Here is a 22,750-nt window from a genome sequence, read left to right on the forward strand (position 1 = left end):
ATATACAGGGTGTCCAGGAAAAGCGTACCATATCAAAGTTATGTTTTTTTAAATGGAACACCCTGTATTTTACTGCATTTTTGAAAGCACCGTAAAAAAATAGGTGAACTTTATTAAAGGTTCTGCATACCTAGGACTTACAGTTTGTGAAATATTTCAATTTTAGTGAAAATGCAGCCTTAGCGTAGAAATTTAATATTTGCAATAAAAAAATAATTATAAGAAAGCAGCTTTGGAGGGTGGATTTTAGATCCTTGAAGTTATAAATTATTATATTTGTCGTCACTTAGTATTATACAGGGTGTTCAAAAAACTGTTGAATACTTCTCTCAAATTTAAACATCAATAACTTGGTTATTTTAAATGGGACACCCAGTATATTTTTATTTTGGGAGTTCGGAAATTTAAAACTCTTTAAAACTGTGTATAGGTTCCCTATACCTATCTCTAACGGTATTGGAGATATTTGTGCCGTTTCGGTTTTTATCGAATTTTGAATGTATCTACGTGTCTTTATCGAGGTCTTTATTGATATAGTTTGGGTTCTTCTTGATGACGTCTCTTTAAATATAAGGAGAAAAATGTAAATGCAATTAGAGGGCGCACCTGTACATTTTTCATATTCAATGGGAAATTATATAAATCGAAAATATAGTAATAAATGAATAGGTAGGAATGGTCCATGTCAGTGGCTACCTAGGTGTCCAAACCTCCCGTAATGGACTTCTTTGTTTCGGGCTATATAAAAAATCTTGTACACAGTGTTGCACCTACTACTTGCGATGATATGAAGGGAAGGATTAGAGATGCATTTGCCACAATCACCCCAAATATTCTAAGGAATGTGAGAATATCATTTGAAGATAGAATAAGATGCTGTATTCAAGAGAATAGTTATCAATTCAAACATCTATTAAAATTTTTCTTTGTTTCTTCTAAAAGTAAAATTTTCTTTAATAAATATTTTTCATGTTCATAAGTTCATAAATAATTCAGTTACTTACTACAAACATATTTATACAAAATTAATAACTTTTTATAATTATTCTGCTTATAAAATAATATTTTTTATTAGAAAACTTTTTTGAACATTGTCATGATAATGAAAAAAAGAAGTTTTACTTTTAGAAGAAACAAAGAAAAATTTTAATTGATGTTCGAATTAATACCCATTCTCTTGAATACAGCATCTTATTCTATCTTCAAATGATATTCTCACGCAAATACATCTCTAATCCTTCAATCCAATATCATCGCAAGTAGTAGGTGGAACATTGTGTACAAGACTTTTTATAAATATATTTAAAGAGACGTCATCAAGAAGAACTCAAACCAATTCAATAAGGACCTCGATAGACACGTGGATACATCTTACAAAAAAAAAATCGATAAAAAACGAAACGGCACAAATATCTCCAATTCCGTTAGAGATAGGTATAGGGAACCTATACACAGTTTAAAAGAGTTTTAAATTTCCTAACTCCTAAAGTAAAAATATACTGGGTGTCCCATTTAAAATAACCAAGTTATTGATAATAGAGAAGTATTCAGCAGTTTTTTGAACACCCTGTATAATACTAAGTGACGACAAATATAACAATTTATAACTTCAATGATCTAAAATACACCCTCCAAAGCTGCTTCCTTAAAATTATTTTTTTATTGCTAATATTAAATTTGTATGCTATGTCTGCATTTTCACTAAAACTGAAATATCTCACAAACTGTAAGCCGAAAAGTTACTGTTGGTGACATTTTCTTGATAACTCGGAAATAACTACACAGGTCTACTTTAAATGATGAGTATAATAACAGGCTAATTTGCTGACAAAGTATTTTATCAGGAAAAAAGTTATTAACAATTTAATTGTGAAAAAAATTTTTTTTAGTAGTTTTCTTTAAATAACTCAGCGGGATGACTTTGTACGAAAAAATGCTTAGGACATGATTTTGTTCGTAATAAAAATAGCTACAAAATGGCGGTGGTCCGATTACGAAATTTGCAATAACAAAGCCGTGAGATTGAAAAAACGGTATAAAACGCCAATTTTTTTAAGTTGCTGTAAAAATGTCAATTATAAACAAAAAGTGATAAAACTTTCGAAAACTATAGTTCAATATATATACAATAATGACGCTAAAGCCGAAAATCAGGAGAGCAAAACTTTTTGTTCTATAAGGTGTTATACATTCATCGGCATCTGAAACTCGAAACTTTGCCAAATTTGTTCGAAGCTTTGCTGACACTTGAAATTTGGTACACACATAGTGTAAATATGCAGAAACCAAAAGCAATTTGCAAAATTCAAGTATCTTCATTTTTGCAGTTTTGGTAAGGTTTTATACGTCACCCTAGTTTTATACGTCACCGTTTTTTTAATTTTTGGACGTATATTTATGTATATTTATAAAATATTCCATTACGGTAGATTAGCCAGCATAATTACCTACAATTTAAAAAAATATATATTTTCATAGTTTAGATCCTAAGCTACTTAACATTTTGCGCCTGTTAGCCGTAGTCGTACATTATTCAACATATTAACATAAAACAAAATCGTACGTGTGGGGTAAACCTTTAACTTTACGTAAACAATTGTTTAAATTTACTGTTGCATATTACTAATAGTATACAAGCGCCGAAGAGCGTAGCTCGCGCTCGAAAATGAAAAGTTAAAGGTTTACCCCACACGTACTTACGATTTTGTTTTATGTTAATATATTAAATAATGTACGACTACGGCTAACAGACGCAAAATGTTAAGTAGCTTAGGATCTAAACGATGAAAATATATATATTTTAAATTGTAGGTAATTATGCTGGCTAATCTACCGTAATGGAATATATTATAAATATACATGAATATACGTCCAAAAATTAAAAAAACGGTGACGTATAAAACTAGGGTGACGTATAAAACCTTACCAAAACTGCAAAAATGAAGATACTTGAATTTTGCAAATTGCTTTTAGTTTCTGCATATTTACACTATGTGTGTATCAAATTTCAAGTGTCAGCAAAGCTTCGAACAAATTTGGCAAAGTTTCGAGTTTCAGATGCCGATGAATGTATAACACCTTACAGAACAAAAAGTTTTGCTCTCCTGATTTTCGGCTTTAGCGTCATTATTGCATATATATTGAACTATATTTTTCGAAAGTTTTATCATTTTTTGTTTGTAATTGACATTTTTACAGCAACTTAAAAAAATTGGCGTTTTAAACAGTTTTTTCAATCTCACGGCTTTGTTATTGCAAATTTCGTAATCGGACCACCGCCATTTTGTAGCTATTTTTATTACGAACAAAATCATGTCCTAAGCATTTTTTCGTACAAAATCATCCCGCTGAGTTATTTAAAGGAAACTAGTAAAAAAAAATTTTTCACGATTAAATTGTTAATAACTTATTTTCATGATAAAATACTTTGTCAGCAAATTAGCCTGTTATTATACTCATCATTTAAAGTAGACCTGTGTAGTTATTTCCGAGTTATCAAGGTTTGACACACGCCGAACCTCTACCAACTGGACTAGTAATCAACCTACACATACCCACCTAAACAGGTTTCTGTAACATTTGCCGTTTGGTCACTAGCGACCGAGGCGATACTGATGGCCCACCTTGTAGAGCTTGTATTAGGTATAGGTATGATAATGTGTATTTTCTTTTTCATTAATGGTATTACTTATTTATCTACTACATATGTATTACCTGAACTGCATCCCACAGAACCCTCGGCAATATTTCATCGATTGCTCCCATGTCCTTTGAGAATCTGTTAAGAACTCTCCCGCTGGGATTTGTATCAAAAAATCTCATCGGAGCCTTTAACAAAGCGTGGAACATCTTCGAGTGCAACCTTTTAGAAGCTCTCATGGCGATTTTAAAGAATAGAAGAGCACGCGCTAACGTGATAACTATAGCAGCAACTATTAAGCCGCCATAAAAATACATCGCCACATCTGTCTTGACTAGATTGTGGGTGATATTATCAACTTGAACTGAATCGAATATGTCACTAAATGCTCTTGTTTGATTCTTTTCTATAGTGTATGTATAATAGGATGAATCTGCTCCTGAACTGGCTGTGTCGTACACTTCTATAGTTTCTAGTATTGGTTGCTGTAACGAATTCCTTAATAATATAGAATTATTCGAATGTCTGATTTCTTCTTGCCCAGTCCTACACGTAAAAAGAAAACATAAACATTATGTCAGATAAAGTAACAGCCTTCTTACCAAAATGCCACCCAAAAATCTGCTCCGGTACAAGCAGCCTGTGAGAGAATTATGCAAGTTAACAGAATTATGATGAGGCATATGTTTCCAGCTGCTTTGAAATACTCCTTAAACGGTGAAATTCCACTATTTCCCCCACTTTCTTCCTCATTTTCCACGGCTTGGGCTATTTCTATAGTTTCTGAGAGAGTACTCTAGAAATGAAATAAAAAAGTTTCCAAAAAAAACCAATTTTTTTTACATGTGCGCAAATACAGTTGTTGATTTACGAATTCTAAGATCTGTATAATCCTTCAAAAATTGAACATGAAACAGATTTTGGTTTCTCAAGAATTAGAAGCATCAGAGCAATTTGAACAAAATTTTGCTCTACTGCTAATAATGCGCCTAACTTCATCATATCATCATTAAAAATAACTCAACCCATATAATTTACTTGTGAAGGGTCTATTCTATTCTGTAAAAGCAGATTTTCTTTAACATTAAATATATCTGAAACCCCTCAGATCCCTTCTAATTCTTCTCCAAATTTGACACTTTCGTAATTACTACAAGGAAACTGTATTCCATATACAAAGAAAAATTTTGGAATTGTTTTAGAAATATTTGTTTGTTTGAAATAACTCTGAAAGTATTATTTATTTCGATATCACTCGGTGAATATTACAGATTTATGACTTCATTGACTTACATTGGCAATGGACAGTACAGATGTTCTGCGTGGATCTATCAATCCGATAATGTGCTCGTCTAGATGCTTCTCAACTGTTTTTTCCGTAGTTTCATCAGCAACTGCCAACAGTTTTGTGAAATCCATTTTACTGTTCGAAAGCTCGTCGAATGTTCCTTGGGCTTCTATTTTACCCTGAATGATAAAGCATTGTATGAGTTATGATTCAGATTGTTTAAATTTTTACCATAGTACCAAGTTCAGTTAATTGATATGCATGTTATCTGCTCCCTTATTTTTATACCTATAAGGTACTTCAGAAATAAGTGTACAAAACTAAATATTAGTGAAGTCACAAAACTCCAAAATATTATTTTCTTGATTAATACTTGCTATAACTTTTTTTTCACTTTAAACACTTTTTTTTTCACATGTGGAACACTTTGGTAACGGCATCAATGAAGAAAAATATTTAAAATTAAGCCTTTAATGTTTTAAATGACCTTTAAGGACCAGCAAATTGATAATAATTTTTTTATGCAGTTTTCCAAAGAATTAAAAAACTTGATACTTAAGGAATATTATAAAAAAATATTTGTCGGCCATATTTTGCGTTTAAATCCCGGTAAATTAGGATTATTGTTCAATTTCCTAATGAAATTAATCAGTGCCAGTGCTATTAAAGATGATTTGACAGCTTTTACTGCATTTATATTGCAATTTTATTTATATATTTAACTGTTCGACTGTTCGATCTGTTCGATTTAACTGTTCGAGCCAAAACATTAAGTTCATTTTAGCTCGATTTGGAACAAAAGTAAGTTTTTGTAGGATATCTTATGATCTTTAGGGTTCTACAATTTTCATATACAGGGTTTTCAAAAAGTGTGGAACCCCCCCTCTATCTCAGAAAATACTGCTCAAACAAAAAAATGATTAGGACAAAAGTTGCAGGGTTTTAAGTGAGCAATCCAACAATGACCTTGACCATGACCTTGAAGGTCATTTAGAGGTCAAATTGGAAATTTTAAATGGAACCATATACTTTAGACCCCGGAAATGGTAAGAGCGGAAAATTTTACGTTCGAATGTGACCTTGACCATGACCTTCAAGGTAATTTAGAGGTCATCATCCTGAAAATTTTAAATGAAACCGTATATTTTTGACCCCGGAAATGGAAAAAGTGGAAATTTTTACATTCGGATATGACCTTGACCAAAACCTTCAAGGTCGTTCACAGATCAAATCGATTTTGACCCGATATTTCTCGCTCTTTTCATTTCCGGGATCAAAAGTATACGATTCCATATAAAATCTTCAACTTGACCTCTAAATGACCTTCAAGGTCATGATCAAGGTCTTGGTCAAGGTCGCCGTTGGATTGCTCACTCAAAACCCTGCAACTTTTGTTCTAATCATTTTTTTGTCAGAGCAATATTTTCTGAGATAGAGGGGGGGTTCCAAACTTTTTGAAAACCCTGTATATGGGCCATTCCATGCCAAATCACTGAGGTCGTGACCCGACCATTTTTAATTTTCCTGATTTTTTGGTATTATTTAGTACCGATTTAGAGCAGCTTTCATGATTTATTTGAAAATTTTATTTCAACCCCTCAAGAAGTTATGAGTATTTTAGATTTGAATATTTTGGGTAAAAAATTTTCAAATACATACATGTAACTTGGCAAAAATTAAAGATATAAACTTTTTCTTTCATAAAATATAAGCCAGTTTGAAGAAAGAAAAGTTATAGCAAAATATTAAACTTAAGAGATAACCCCATTAATAATGAGTTTTCGAGAAAGTTTTGTGCAACATTATATTTTATGAGTAAATTTTTTGCAGTTGTTTTCGGAACACCATGACATAAATAAATAAAATATGGTTATTTATAATTCCGTTGAAGAAAACATTTTCTTTGGAACAATATATTGTTCTTAAAGTCTCAAAATAAATATAACTGAAATAAACAATTTTGGAGAAATAAGTGAAACTGGAATAACACCTAGATATAACCCTTGCACTTACTTCATTAATAACAATTATGAGATCTGCTTTCTTCAAATACTGTAGTTGATGCGTAACAAGAATTCGTGTTTTGTCTTTCAAATAATTGACTATACATTCATTGAAAAGATGTCTCCCAACATGCGTATCCACTGCCGATAACGGATCGTCCATTATATAAATATCAGCTTGACGGTAAACTGCCCTGGCGAGGTTGATTCTAGCCCTTTGTCCGCCACTAAGGGATACTCCTCTTTCCCCCACAACAGTTTTGTCTCCCTCAGGAAACTGTTCAAAATCTTTCTGCAGTGCGCATACATGGACGATTTTTTGGTAAAGGAATTTGTTGTAAGGTTGTCCGAATAGTATATTGTTCCGGACAGTGGATCCGAATAGCCAAGGTTCTTGCGATGAATATGAAATTTTTCCTCCAAGATAGATTCTTCCCGATGTTTGTGGCAGTTCACCCAGAATGAGCTGTAAAGAAAATTACTATATTAACAAAATAGCATTGTTTTGTCAGTAAAGAAATAAATCAAAATTCTTTAAGACCACATTGAAATTTCACAGAATAGAGAGTAATCTAAAATATCTCAATAGTTCGTAGATGACAACGCATTAAATGTGTTCTAGCTTGTTGTAATTGTATAGATGGTTGTCTAGTTTCTCTGCCACATTTACAGTCATATACAGCTACAAATAAAAGCTCAGTGAATGTATATCACTTTCCCTAATAATTGTCTGTATAAAATGTACAGGTTTGACGTACCTACCTGCAGTATTGATGATTTTCCGGCACCTACAGGTCCTACGATTGCACAAAGGGTGTTTGGAGGAATATGTATGTCTATATTTTTCAAAACAGGTACGTTAGGGACCCAAGATGCGGATACGTTAGTAATTTGAATTTCCTTCTCATTGTGACTTTCAATGTTTGCTTGTTGTTTCTCATCGAGAATTAGAAATTCTTGCAGTCTTTTAACAGAAACCCAAGCTTCTGCTCCGTAGCTGATAGCCATGGGATATATGATAGCCATAGCCAGCTGAAGAATGTTGAAAAATTGTGCCATAGAGAACACTTTGTCAGCTGATATGATGTTTCCTAATAAAACAAAACATATGACGGTTAAGAACAATGTGGTTCTTTCTATAAATACGTTGCAACTAGAAAAAATTGCTCTTAGGTAGGAAGTTTTCGTAAGGGAATTAATTTCAGTTCCTCTAGCCAATTTTATGACTTGTTCGAATGGTTTTTCCCACGCATACATTTTTATTACTTGTATTCCAGATATAATTTCACTCATTAACTTTACTCTGGTATCAGTTTTATTTGCCACCTTCAGTCTTAATTTTCCCGTCAGTTTTCCAAGATATCCTAAAACGACAGACAATTGATTATCAATTTTGACCACTTTAATTAACTACGATGTCATAATAAACTAGATTAATAATATATAAACGTTTAAAATATGTAATATTTACCTTGTACTGGTAAAGTGAACAGAGCCATGGACACAACACCAGCTAATGAAGAGATTCCAACTTCTCGCCAAATGAAATATGTTATTAATGCCACTTGGAAAGGCATAATCCACACATAGTGTAAAAATAGAATTACTAAATCGAAGCGATTTACATCATTTGATAATAAATTAACGACTTGTCCTGTCGCAGTTTTACCCAATGATTGTTGGTTTAATCTCGTGATCTAGAAGTAGCAGTGTTATTTGTTGTAAAACATGGCATAACATTAACGTTGTGACAAACTTTCAGAGCTAATTTCTCTTGTTAAAATAATAAAAAAGCAACAGATCTTTATTAACTAACAAAAATTAAACAGCCGCTTTTTAATTTGGCTGGTTTTTGTTCTTTTAATTGTGCATTGTATAATCTACCGAGAGATCCAGAATGATTGAAGTGTTCGCAGCCTGTCTCTGTCAATGCTACACATTTTTATATGCTAAAGATGGTGTTAGAAACAGGCTGCGTTCTCCATACTCTTCATTCAAGAGGAACCCTTTTAAGAGAAAAAAGTACTAGTTTCATGTTTTGCTTATTTTGACAAAATGAATTAGCTTTGAAAGTTGCCGCTGTGTGGCTCTTACTCTCTGTATACTAAAAGGTGGGGTTTTTATAGTAAATGATATATTTTGCAGTAATAAATTTTTGAATATATTTTATTTTTATGGGTATAGGCATACCTACTTGCTTTTAAACTATCAGATATCTTCTTGATTGTTTAAAGATCTTGATTAGCAAGAATTTAAAATTGACCTACAGCAAAACACCAGAGTCATTGAAATATCAAAAAGTATCTTGTATATTCTTAAAAATTCTAAGTGGGATGTGAATGTGAAGATATCATGGTTTTGTAAAAAAATAAATCAATATCATTTGGTATTAGTAAAATAATCGATACTTAATTCTGCTAATTATTCCAGATTTAATTGGGACTTCTAAAAAGTCACAAAATTTTGCTGCATTGTTTCTGATTCTGTTATTATCATAATGATGATCATGATAATAATCATGAATATATTGAGAGGTGATTCTAAATTTTGGATTCCTTTTCGGTTTTTCAATGCCAAAAATAAGAATGGTTTTCTATAATGGAACACTCTGTAGAAAAATACTATTTCTAGTGTTGTAATAATAAGTAGGATTTCAAAATAAAAATAATTATTTGTACATACGCTATTTCATAATGAATCAAGAAAATGAAATAAAACAATAATCCCAACTCGAAAAATAATTGATTTTTATTAATTACCATATGTTAATCGGTTTCTATCTTAGTCAGCAGTTAGTCCAAGGAAATTAGACGAAAAAAGGAGGAAATCTCGACAAAATTCCTTCCATGCTAAATTTTTACAAAGATGTTCTTTGGGGTGTCCCACACCCACATGCAAATCCGCAAAAATCACAAAAATCACAATATTTCTATCCAATATTTGAAGGTCAAAGTTTTTTATAAATATAGAATTGTGTAGAGAATTTAATTGTATACATGATTGATCTCTTGCAAATTTTTCCAAAACCTCGCCCTTTTCAGGTCAAAAATTTCAAAAACAAGCACAAGGTGGGAATGCTGTGGGAACTGCCTCAAGGATACTGTTGTTGGAAACCCAGCCCCATTTATGAGGTTCAGGTTTGTTCCCCAACCGAATTTGAATTTGCTACAAAGCTCTGAATATATGCTGCTGAGCTGCTGTTCTTGTTTAATTTTTCGACTGGATAATATAATGCAGCCCGAGTTCTTGCATTAGACGAGAAATCATCAACCTCGCATTTCAAGAAGGAAGAAGTTGTGGAAAAAAATCAGGAGATCTTATACACGATATTCTTTCCTATTCCATGACGTCCAATGCATTGAGAGCGAGATATTCACGAAAAACCTTGTTTTTGAAATTTTAACCTTGAATGTCTCGAAAAGGTCGAGGAACTTTCATGGATGTCCCATGCGTAGAATGCGAGATATTTGCAAAAAACTTTGATTTTCAATATCTTGGGTAGTCATATGATTTTTGTGGATTTGGATTTGGAACACCTCGAAGAACGTCTGTACAAAAATTTACCTTGGAGGGAATTTTGTCGAGGTCAATTAATTGCTGATTTTCCTGGACTAAGAATCGTAATTGCGTTTAAGCAATCTAACTAATGTGAAATAAGGTATTTATTTAAAGAAAAACAATATAAAATTTCATATTAAAATTCCTAATAACTGTTAACTGATATTTTATTGAAAATTTAAAAATAAAAAAATGTTTCCTCTTCGGGACACAATCGTGGAACATACCGTACGTAACCTATACCTTTTATAATATAAATTGATTTTACCTTTCTATAAATTAGAGAAGAGGCGGCTATTCTAATTCTCATTCCAATTGCCGATATTGCAAAATTTGTATGGTGCATTAAAAAACACACCAAAATTGAAATCGCCACTATACCCGCTCCAGAAATATACATTTGATCTGTTTTATCTGCCCTGTCTTCAGATATCGCATACAAGCTGATATAATACGCCAAAATAACCGGTTGCACTGATCTATAAAACAATAAGCAATTATTATCTAAGTAAATATTAGCTTCATAACGATAATTACGATAGTACATTGTATGATGGATATACCAGAACCGTGACTTTACATGTTTGTATAAATGACTGTTTAAAACGATTGCTTACATAGTAAATACAATTAACAATTTTAGTGATGTTATACTGATAACTGAGCCCAATTTGTTTTAACAAATAAACTTTATCAAAAGGGTATCTAAGAATAAAAATAATACAAAATTTAATCTAAGCCTGTGGGTGTATTCAGAAGGTTCAAGTTACGCATGCGCTGATATCGTCTTAAGTCTTATAATGGAAAGAAAAAATAATACATCTTTGGTTCAATCCCTTATTTCTGGTCAACAACAACTCACCTTAAGACAACCATTTGTATGAACTGCAACAATCCACATAACATGTATTTCCAGATAAATGTTTTGATCAATGCCCTCATCAAGCTGGGCTTAGAACCTTTTAATTTGGCTTTCTTTACTTCATCGTCCCAATTTTTTTCTAGTTTGTCCCCTACGTAAGATGACTTGTCGCAGTCTAACGCTTTATATAAATCCACGACCTCCAATCCTTTCTGAGTTCCTTTATAAAATAGCTTTATCATCCAGCTATAAACAAACAAGATTTAGAGTTAATTATACAATATATCTACATATTATACACCCCTGGATAGAATGAAGGTATCAGCATTTAAATCATTAAACCCTAAGATATCTCTTGTCACTATGGATAAAAAAATTGCAATTGTTTGGCAGATGTTAAATAACATTTTCCAATTGATAATAAGACATTTAAATCAATTTGTGAATGGCAATAAATTCATTTACGCTAGTGATTTTTTAAAATTTAATGCCATTAAGTGAATTTAACATTCCGTCAATATACTTAGTAGAAGATATGCATCGTTGACGCACCTGAAGCGCAGATGAAGTTAGGGGGGCGCAGCTAGCGTTACGTGGCTAATTTTTCAGGAGTTAGACAATCAACAATTAGTCGAACAGTTAAACGTTTCAATGAACTTAGAAGTTACTTTAAAACTTCAGGTCGCAAGAAGTCTACAGACGCAAGAAATGAGCGACATCTTATGCATGTCGTCTTCAAAAACATGCGTTTTACCAGTTTAGAGCTAAGCAGAGCCCTAACAACAGATCGCATTGTATCAATTTCTGGAGGAACGGTCGGGAGAACGCTTAATGAAGGAAGATTAGCTAGTAAGAAGATCAGATATTGCACATTGCTGACAAGAGAACTTTGATAGACTGCGTTTTGCAAAGGAACACGTAAATTGGACCACTGACGATCGGAAGCGTGTTTTGTTTTCAGACGAAACAAGAGTAAGTTTTAATTTACCAGATGGACGTCAATGAGTCTGGCGGAGGCCAGGAAAGTTTTGCTACTTGCAAAATCTTTCCACGGATCACATTTTTTTATGGTGGATCAATAATTTTTGGAGAGGAATTAGATTCGATGGTCATACGGATTTGGTTCCTATACAGGGGAGAGATCCAAGAATGCACATTTCTACTTAGGAAACACTGTAGAAGAACATGTGGTACCCTTTACCTCATCGGGGACAATTCCATTATTATGCAGGATAATGCTCGGATCCACTTTGCTAGAGAGGTACTGGATTATTTTTGATTTGTGAAATTCCATCTATGTACTGGCCACCAAGAAAACCGCATATGAACTCCATAGAACATCTTTGGGATACACTAAGATGATTATTATGCAGGATAACGCTCGACTCCACTTTGCTAGAGAGGTACTGGATTATTTTTGATTTGTGAAATTCCATCTATGAACTGGCCACCAAGAAAACCGACTATGAACTCCATAGAACATCTTTGGGATGTTCTAAGATGATCAGTTAGGCGCTACATACCTGTCCCTACGAATCAGGGAACTCGAACAAATCGTTCTCGTTGAACCGGAGAATATTCACCACTTAATCACTAGTATCTACATCCAAATTCTTATAAATTAATTTCAGTTTAGTTTTTTTACTATTTATTAAACATTAGTTAAAATCATTTAATTATAGTACCAAGCGGGTACTACTACTTGTCGAAAAATTAGAAGAAAGAAGAAAAAATAAGTTTTGCTGATGCCTTAATTTTGTCTTGGAGTTTATACCCTGATTGCTTCGTATTTTTTATATACCTATCCAATTTCGCAAAAATAGATACAAAATGGTTTTTTATTAGTATTATTAGCTAGGTTTTCATCTGTTCTGGGTTGTGTTTTTCATCAAAATTTATTTGCATCTTCAAGAAACTTTTTGTCATACATTTAGATAATAGTCTATTTAGTAAGCGAAAAAAAATGATACCTTATACGGCGCATTTTCAAAGTGCATGTTATAATTTTGGATAGCTGTTCCTTGAATCATTTTAGACTAAAGAACCTCAATGAGCTGCGGATCGGGAATCACTGGTTTCGAACTGGTTTTGAAGTTTAGAAAATTTCATATTTATTTAAATATTTCTCAAGATATCTAACCTAGATTGATAAACAAGAGTTAATAATTTATCTAATTCAAGCCAAATACTGGCTAAACTAATATAAAAATCTATCAACCAGTGGCAGAGGTATTGGGTGACACGATCACAAAGATACATAATATTTACGCCACTGAGTATTTTAAAAATTAGATAAGTACATTTAATTCATTTTGTTATTTTTAAGAGAAAATACTATATTAATTTTATTCACAATCAAGCAACTGTCTTTTTAAATTCTACTGAATTCAGTTTTTGGTTCTTTTGATGGTTACATTGTATTTAAAATTGTGGTGTTCAAACATTCTCTTATATTTTTTTGTACAACGAATGCCTTTAAAGATATTTTAAATTCATTCACCTCTGTGATAATCTTATTTCAAACTTTTTAAAATAATGTTACGAAAATAGACCTCTGGAATAAAGCGAAAAATACATTTTTCTTTAAAATAATATTAGGAATTAAAAACACTTAATTTTTTTGATATTTATTCAACAACGTGATAAGTTTAGGTATTTTAAAATTTTAAATATAAAAAGTAATAACTGGAAATCTACATATTCGAAATAATCAGTGATGTCCAAATAAGGTTTTTATTGACAGTGTCTTCCAGTATCTCCATCATTGGTTGACATATTTGTGTAGTAATTTTACTTTTAATTGAACGATTAGCTAGATTCATTAATCTACGTCAAGTATCTTTTAATATTTTATAAATGTCATGTCATATTTTTTTTTTAAACTTCTACAAACTATATCTTGAAAATCATTGATTTTATAATCCTTGGTTAAGGCTCATGTACTTGTAATATAGATTTAATTTACAAGTCTTTTTATAAGTTAAAGAAAATTCATTTGAATTAGTGAACAGAAAAGATTATTAATCTTTGTTCGAATTTATTATAAAGCACACGTTTATTCCCTCCATAAACTGCTATTACGAGATTTTTACTATCGTAGAATGACAATGTTGTCTTACATCTAATTAGAGATGTGAGTATGGCAAAATTTTCAAACGTGACGCCCGATAAGAGTCATAAAAAAGATTGTGAGTGTTGTGGCAAATCCCCTGGATAAAAGTGATAGTTTTATAATACTTACTATACAGGGTGTTCCACCTAAAAGGGATTCTTCTGTAACTCTGCAGCTGTAAAATTTATAAAACATTGGTTTTAATAAAAGTTGTCTGGAATCATGTGGATCATGTAAAGAAAATATTTTTGTCTTTACAAGGTGTTCCATTTCGCGTGGGCGCTGCATAACTTTGTTATTTTAAATGGAACACCCTGTATATTATTGCACTTTTGAATTCCTTGATTAATACTAGGTAGAGTTTATTAAATGTACATGGTGTTTAAACCTTACTGTGTTCGAGATAATCAGTTGTTTTTGAAAAAAGTCACGATTTCAGCTCTCTAAATGAGGCTAGATAGCGTCTAAACCATAAAAGTTAGAAACTTGCAGTTTTCACAGTTCGTTTTGGCATAAATTATTCTATCTTCTCATCTGTCAGAAAAACGTATACGTTATTCAGACTAGGAAATACTGAGACCTACATTTAATAATCCTGAAAAACTTTTTTTTTTTTAAATGGAATGACCCATGTTAATTGTTATGGGTGAATGCAAAATTGAATGCCCTTTCGACTGATATAAGGTTGTTCATACTTATATTTAACAGTTTTCCAGAACAAATTAGGTTCTTTCTAAAGTCCGAAACAGTAGCTATGTAACAGCATCTAGAAGGCCTTGCAAAATCACTTTTATCTCACATTTTATAAGGCCTGGGACTGACAGTGTCAATTTTTACTGGCATGTTTAAAAAGCGCAAAACGAAACAAACTGAAATTCGGACCACAACAAGGAGAAGAATACTTAGATCGCTGACTTACATCAATTGCTCGAAGTATCCTCCATTTTGACTAATACACAAATTAATTCGGTTCAAAATTGGTCAGCACGTCTCGCGTAATTTCTTGAAATGCTACTGTAATGCGCTGCCACATATCTTCCGCGGTAGTTGGTGGTGTAACGTAAACTTTGCTTTTTATAAAAAGAAGTCTGGACATCTTGAAGGCCAACTCATTGGTCCCCCGCGCCCAATCCATCTATTCGGAAAAGTTTCGTGTAAAAACTGACGAACCACAGCGGTATTGTGTGGAGCACCATCATGTTGCATCCACATTCTTCGAAGTGTATCTAAAGGTATGTCAACTAAAAAATCTTCTAGTGTTTGTTAAAAAGTTTAAATAAATTGCTCCAGTTAGATGCTGGTCAAAAAAGAATGGTCCAATGACTTGGATTCCCAAAACTGTTCTCCACACATTCAAAGACCATCGTTAGCTATGAGTTGTCCGGAATTGGTGAGGATTTACTGTGTCATAATAATGGCAATTATGACTATTAACGAAACTATTTTTATGAAAAGTAGCCTCATCGGAAAACATGATCCGTTTAAATCATTATCTTGATTTAACATCTCAAGTGCCCACTGACAAAACTCCAGTCTCCGCTGAAAGTCTACTTTCAAAGTCTTTAGTAACTCTTGGCATTAATTTCATGCGATAAGGATGTGCTATTCTATGTTTTTGTAAAATTCTATGTATCGACGTTGTACTAATACAATTGCAAGGCCTTCTTGACACTGTTACATATCTATTTATTCGGACTTTAGAAAAGAACCTAATTTTTTCTAGAAAACTGTTAGAGATAAGTATGGACAACCTTATATCAGTCGAAAGGGCATTCAATTTTACATTCAGCCATGACAATTAATAGGGATCAGTCCATTAAAAAAAAAGTTTTTCAACTAGTAAGATTAGTAAATATAGGTCTCAGTATTTCCGATTCTGAATAACGTACACGATTTGCTCACAGATGACAAGATAGAGTAATTTATGCCAAAACGAATTGTGAAAACTGCAGGTTTCTAATTCTTACGGTTTAGACTCATTTAGAGAGCTGAAATTGTGATTTCTTTCAAAAACAACTTTACTGATCTCAAAAACGGTAAGTTTTGGACACCATGTACATTTAATAAACTCTACCTAATATTAACCAAAGAATTAAAAAATGCAATAATATCCAGGGTGTTCCATTTAGAATAACAAAGTTATGTAGCGCTCACGCGAAATGGAACACCCTGTAAAGTTAAAATATTTTCTTTACATGGCCCACATAATTCCAGGCAACTGTTATGAAAACCATTATTTTCTAAATTGTACAGTTACAGAGTTACAGAAGAATCCCTCTTAGGTGGAACACCCTGTATAAAATTAAATTTTGCTATATTGGTGTTTTCTTACATCAACAATAAAAATACGAAATAGAGAGTTTAGTGATTTTGCGGAGAAAAAAATATCATTAACAATCTTATAACAATCTGTACCTAATAATGCCGAAAAATCAATTCGATTTCAAAATACATAATGTATAGTTATTATTTCGTTACATTAGATTCTCGGGATTGAAATAAGTAGCCTCGTATAGCCTTTAATAAATACATATTTGTGTACATGATTAACCTCAACATATCTTTATTAAAGTCCATCGACTGTAATAGTATATTACGTAATAAGTGTTGTAAAATGCATTTTACGCACGAATGGAAAAGTTATGCACGACGCCGCATAGCGGCGAGTGCGTAATTCGATGAGTGCGTAATTGCATTACACCACGTATTACGTACTACTTTACCTACGACCACTACTGTAAATACTTAAAAACACACCGTCTGCGATCAATGTAAGATTCCTATCTTACGTACGGTAAAAAAATCGCACAGCTTGGTAAAAAATCGTACAGTTTTCCTAGCAACCGCCTAGCAACGTTCAATACAAACAGTATTGTATTGATCGTTGCTAGGCGGTTGCTAGGAAAACTGTGCGATTTTTTTACCATACGTAATAGGAATATTACATTGATCGCAGACGGTGTGTTTTTAAGTATTTACAGTAGTGGTCGTAGGTAAAATTAATAATTACTTAGATAATACGTTCGTTTATGGATACATTTTACAAAGTGATAATTGTAAATTGTAAATAGGTCTTATAGAATCAGAAAAAAAACTGTATATAAAAGTTTCATGGTGTTAAAAATAAATTATTGTTGAAATAAATGAGGCTATTTGCCAGTACCTATCTTATTGTGACTGGAACTATTTATAGTCGCTTGAAATATTTACATCAACAAAATAAACATATTTTATAACGAACTCTGTGATATTAAACCAAACTAGAAATAAATTAATTAACTCCTAATGAAATTTTAGTAAAAAATAAGACACTGTTTCTAATTTGAATGTTAAGGCGAATATGTATATCTATAGATGTATCTTTTTAATAGTAAAATGGTTTTGCTTGCAATTACCTACTATGATTTTTTTCATTAATTTTTTCGCTGTAAAAAGAATTTTAATGTGTGTTCATTTTCGAGAATTTTTAATAAAAACATTGTTGGAGACCTAAGAAATGATACCAATCTTAAATTGTTAAAAGTGTTGGTATTATGTACACTTTTTATTCTTTACTAAGATTATAAGTAATAATCTCCTTTATGAGGTTTTAGACCAGCGATTACCGTTACTATTGACAAGAGTTTAAAAAATACATTGTTCGCGCTTGCTCATGCTCATATTAACCTAAGACTAAAACAAAATATATTTTCCTCTGTAAAAAATCATATTGAGGCATTACTGAAAAATTAATTCAATATCGATTCGAGAAAGGATTTAGTATCAACGTAGGAAGAAACTAGAAGTACTTACGCGAAAAATAATTTAGAAATGCAGTTTGCATTCTGTTTAGGATTTTCATGTTCAAGTTGAAAACCAGCGTTCATTTTGGGTCACCACAAACTCACTTCACCACAGACCCACAACGTAATACTGTACTGTCTAAATCTAAGTAATAGTTCTCAGATGATAATGATTCTTTTGAATGTTGCGTATCGAAAGTAACTTAATGAATGGCATATAGAAGATAAAAACAGCCTTTTAACTGTTGTGTATCTTTATGATTATAAATTTGTATAAGAAAGTAAATAGGTAGTATAAAAATTTGAGGGAGCATTAGTTGTAATCAGGAACGTTTAATAATTTAAAGAATTATCTCAAGGTCCTGAATTTTTATAAATAGGTATGTAATTAATGATTCAAATGCAGCTTTACTTAATTAATCAACAATGTGTATAAATTATTTTTCGTATCTCCGTTCTTCTATGATTTATGTAGGGTAGGTACTACTTATGTATGACGCGCGCACAGGTTTAAAGAAAAAAGTATTTCGTAACAATTCGTTACTTCTTATCGATAGCCGGCTAGTTCATTTATCTGCGCCGCACGTGCAAGTCTTGTCTGTTTTTGTGTCTCCTTGTCTCTTGTGTAGTGTTTTTTTGAATAAGAAAAGAATTTTCAAGAATCCGATATGCATCACATGGAGGGGAAATATTATATTATTTCACAAGATAAGATGTTATTTCATTAAAATTTTTCTCTTAGTCGTTTTCAACTTGATTTTACTAGCGCGTATACAATGGTACATGTAGAGCATGGTTTTTAGACTGTTTAAAATGCAAATTCTAACTAACCACCTTCAATGGAAACGCCAGCTGGTCATGTTGTAGTTGTAACTTTGCCCGCGAACATTTGTTTGCAAAACATTTGGGACAGTGTACGGTCGCTTGGACTGTCTTAATAGGGCTTAGCCATTTTGGCTTTTTTCCATGGAACAATTAGAGAGTGGTTTTCCACTACGTTAAAGTGGAAAGTTTAGCTAACCATATTGTAGGTGTTTTAACTACCTTGCACATGGAAAATTTGTTTGCAGAAGAATATGTGGGGAATTATAAGGCTGCTTTAACCTTCCAGGTTCTCATTGACTGTAGTGGTAACACGGGCTTCGTTGTCGAAGAAATACGGGCCTATACCGCCGCGACTCCAGAAACCGCAAAAACAGTAATTCGTTGTGGATGGAGAAGTTGTCTGAGAATCACTTTTGGGTTTTTGGAGCCCTAGATGCTGCAATTTCGCTTTTTGATGTACATTTGTAACTGGAAATTGGCCTCATCGCTAATAATGATCTTCATGAAAACATCAGCGTCAACCTCTTGCATCTTTAACATACCTTCATCAAACGTACGGCATTGTGCTTGGTTCGTCTGCTTCAAATCTTGGGTTAGTTGGACTTTGTAAGGGTGCATTGTTGTGAACGTCTTGAAATAGGCAAACCAGGATTTTCCGTGACACTTACAGACACGACAGCAATGCGTCTTCGTTTGATCTGATTGATCGCGCACGAGTTAACATCAGCAGTTTACCTTATACGTTAGCCACTAAATTCACAATTGCTGTACTAGGAAGTGCATTTCTGTCACCAAACCTGATACGCGAAATTTTCACAATAATTTGTGCAAAACCGTACTTATCTTATCAACTTCCACGTCACCTGCTACATGGGTGTTGTATAACAATGAAAAAGTAATATTAACGGTCGATAGAAGGAAGCACAAAAAACAAGCACTTGGGAAATTCTGGAAGGAAGCCTAAATAGTTAGTTGAAGATAGGCAGTTGAAGTGAGAACAGCGCGGAGTGAAAAGCAAGACGATCAGTGTAGTGTGAAAAATATAGAAGTGGAAAATTAAGTGTTTAACCGGTATTTGTTAGCAGGTAATATTCTTTAAGTACTTTGTTGTTATTTGTTCTATGTAATTTTGTGATTGTGATGGTTATAGATGTTTCATGATAGTAATTCTGTATATGTTTAGCCTTCATTGTCTTACGCTCAGGGGCGTATATTTCTCTAAGATAAAATTGTTACAATTATTATTATAGATTGCTCATTATTTATTACATGTTAAAATATGTATATTGTCGTGACTGCCCAGATATTACATTAACGACCTCTTTGTTTCACACTTAACTTGTTTTATCATTTGTTCTTTGATTTCTTGTGCTCACTTTATGTCATACGTCTATACGAGCCTTGTTGAGTTTACTAACATTTTCGCCCGTGCGGAACGAATCTGGATTAAGCTCGATTGCCTCCCGTATGGGACTCCAGTGTTATGAAGGATCTTCCGAAATCTCAACTATAGCTGGATTGCCTCCCGTATGGGACTCCAGTACCTTCCGGCTCTGCCGGCTAACTAACCCCAAACCTCTTCAGTTTTACTTGGAAGTGTGTATGACTAATATGAGGTAACAGATGACATTTAGTGACACATTAAATGAAACAGGTCTTATTTATCATTAGCAAAGGTTCTTAATGTATGCCTTTGGTTAGCGGTTGTTTTGTATTTATATTTGGGTGGTAAGAGCAACGATCGTGGGTATCTCTGCCATGCTCTTTCCCCACGGGAGCTCTAGGTGAGCCTGGCACTCTCATTTTATGTTAAATGGTTGTTGATGTTTTTGTTGTTCTTTATATTTGTCACATGTTTAATTTGAAGATATGTATAAGTATGTAAATAAAAGTTAGGTGTATTTACTGCTTTTGTTTTTGTATAATTAAACCATACATCCCCTCCACAAAGTTAGTAGCCAGCGCCTTCCGGTCATTAAAAAAATAAATACATACAACGTAGGTATTCCTTATGACGATCACATATTTTTGGCCACAACTACGTTTATATTTTTTTCGATCGAACCTAGGGTTGTTATACTACAACTCTTTATTTATATCAAGGAGTCAAATATTCATAAATATGCAATTAAAGATTTTTTCGATTAATGATATTCATAAATGATTTCTCTCGTCATAGTAATTTTAAGTGTGAAATTGGATCTAAAAGTTGTTACCCTATATTTTTTGTACATTATAAAACATTTTGATATAGATAAATAGAATAGTAGTAGACATCTCATTTCATAAAATAAAACGGTAATTTCCGTTTTCTTGATTTTAGTTATGTCAAAAGTTTAGCTCATAAGTTTTAGTTCCTTAGGTTATAGACTAAAATTCCGCAAATAGTTGATTACATAGTGACACAAAAATCGACTTTCGGGTCCAGAGGTCAGACCATGTTTATTATACGTCTTTTGGGTCGCTGAATCCGAATCCGAGGTCCATTCCATCACCCCAGGATTTTTCATAACTTCAAAAATACCGATATTCTGAACAATTAAACCATATAAACTTAAGACTCAAGCTTCCAACGCTAAATCCATTAACCAAATTCCATAAACGTTTAACCCAACGATATTCTAACCTAAAAAGCCCATGAACCTAAACCTCAATAACCCTATAACCCCATAACCAAGGGAATACGCAATCTGTATTATTACAAAAATCATATAACTGAGGACTCCTTGAAAACCTAAGTACTCAAAACCAAAAAATTCCCTTAACCCTATAACCCCATAACCCCGTAACTTCATAACCCCATAACCCCATAACTAATAAATCATAGGCAATCTATGTTATGTCGAAACGTTGCCGTGGTAGAGAATTTCTTAAAAACATATGCACTCAAACCCCAAAACCCCCATAACCCTACAATTCATAACCCCACAATTCCCTAACCACAATTTCATTATCTTGTACTTTATCCCATTCACCAAAGAAACGAGGGTTACAGTCGATCTAGTCTTTTTTATAACTTTAATTGGACCGTCAGCATTAGCATTACACGATGTACAACACGAGGTAGTTGCGTGATCATATTTGAAAAAAAAAAATATTTTGTAGGATAGACCGTACTATAAATTAATCAATAAAACTAAAATAAATAAATGAATGATTAATGTTAAGAATCTCTCTTGACTAGATTAAATGAAATGAAAATCCAAAGGATAACAATAGATAACCTGAAAAATTATATTACTAGAATGACTAGATCAAAAGACCGGACATGTGAAATGACTAGATCAATATATAGGATGCATTTTGGGTTTGAGTACTAGGGTTTTCAAGGAATCCTCAGCTATGTGATGTTTTGCAATAATACAGATTGCCTATGACTTATTCCCTTGGTTATGGGGTTGGGGTTATTTGGTTATAGGGTTATTGGGGCTTGGGTTCATGGGCTTTTTAGGTTGGGATATCACTGGGTAAAATGTTTATGGAATTTGGTTAAATGGATTTAGCGTTGGAAGCTTGAGTATTAAGGTTATATGGTTTCCACTTTCTTATAGTCTGACTCGGATGCGAGGAACCATGACATCAGAAAATGTATCTAAAAAAAATATGTTAAAAGACTTACCGCATACAAGTTGAATTAAATATTTATTGTAAATAAAAAAAAATTTGAAAAGCGATTATTT

At 32.7% G+C, this 22,750-nt stretch overlaps 1 protein-coding gene across 1 annotated transcript in view; it reads right to left on the minus strand.

Annotated features, from left to right (window-relative positions):
- The window catches only part of LOC108913054 (multidrug resistance-associated protein 4), a 28,618-nt gene extending 10,289 nt beyond the window's left edge, over positions 1-18,329 (minus strand). The window contains exons 1-9 of the mRNA XM_023455191.1: positions 18,256-18,329; positions 11,352-11,597; positions 10,758-10,968; positions 8,403-8,628; positions 7,694-8,295; positions 6,942-7,397; positions 4,934-5,107; positions 4,243-4,436; positions 3,715-4,186 (exon numbers count right to left, since the gene is read on the minus strand). Of these exons, the coding sequence (XP_023310959.1) occupies positions 3,715-4,186; positions 4,243-4,436; positions 4,934-5,107; positions 6,942-7,397; positions 7,694-8,295; positions 8,403-8,628; positions 10,758-10,968; positions 11,352-11,597; positions 18,256-18,329 (2,655 nt within the window). The remainder of the gene's footprint in view (positions 1-3,714; positions 4,187-4,242; positions 4,437-4,933; positions 5,108-6,941; positions 7,398-7,693; positions 8,296-8,402; positions 8,629-10,757; positions 10,969-11,351; positions 11,598-18,255) is intronic.
- Between the last annotated feature and the right edge of the window lie 4,421 nt (positions 18,330-22,750).

Source organism: Anoplophora glabripennis, unplaced genomic scaffold (genome assembly GCF_000390285.2).
Source record: "Anoplophora glabripennis isolate ALB-LARVAE unplaced genomic scaffold, Agla_2.0 scaffold574, whole genome shotgun sequence".
NCBI classification, from domain to species: domain Eukaryota; kingdom Metazoa; phylum Arthropoda; class Insecta; order Coleoptera; family Cerambycidae; genus Anoplophora; species Anoplophora glabripennis.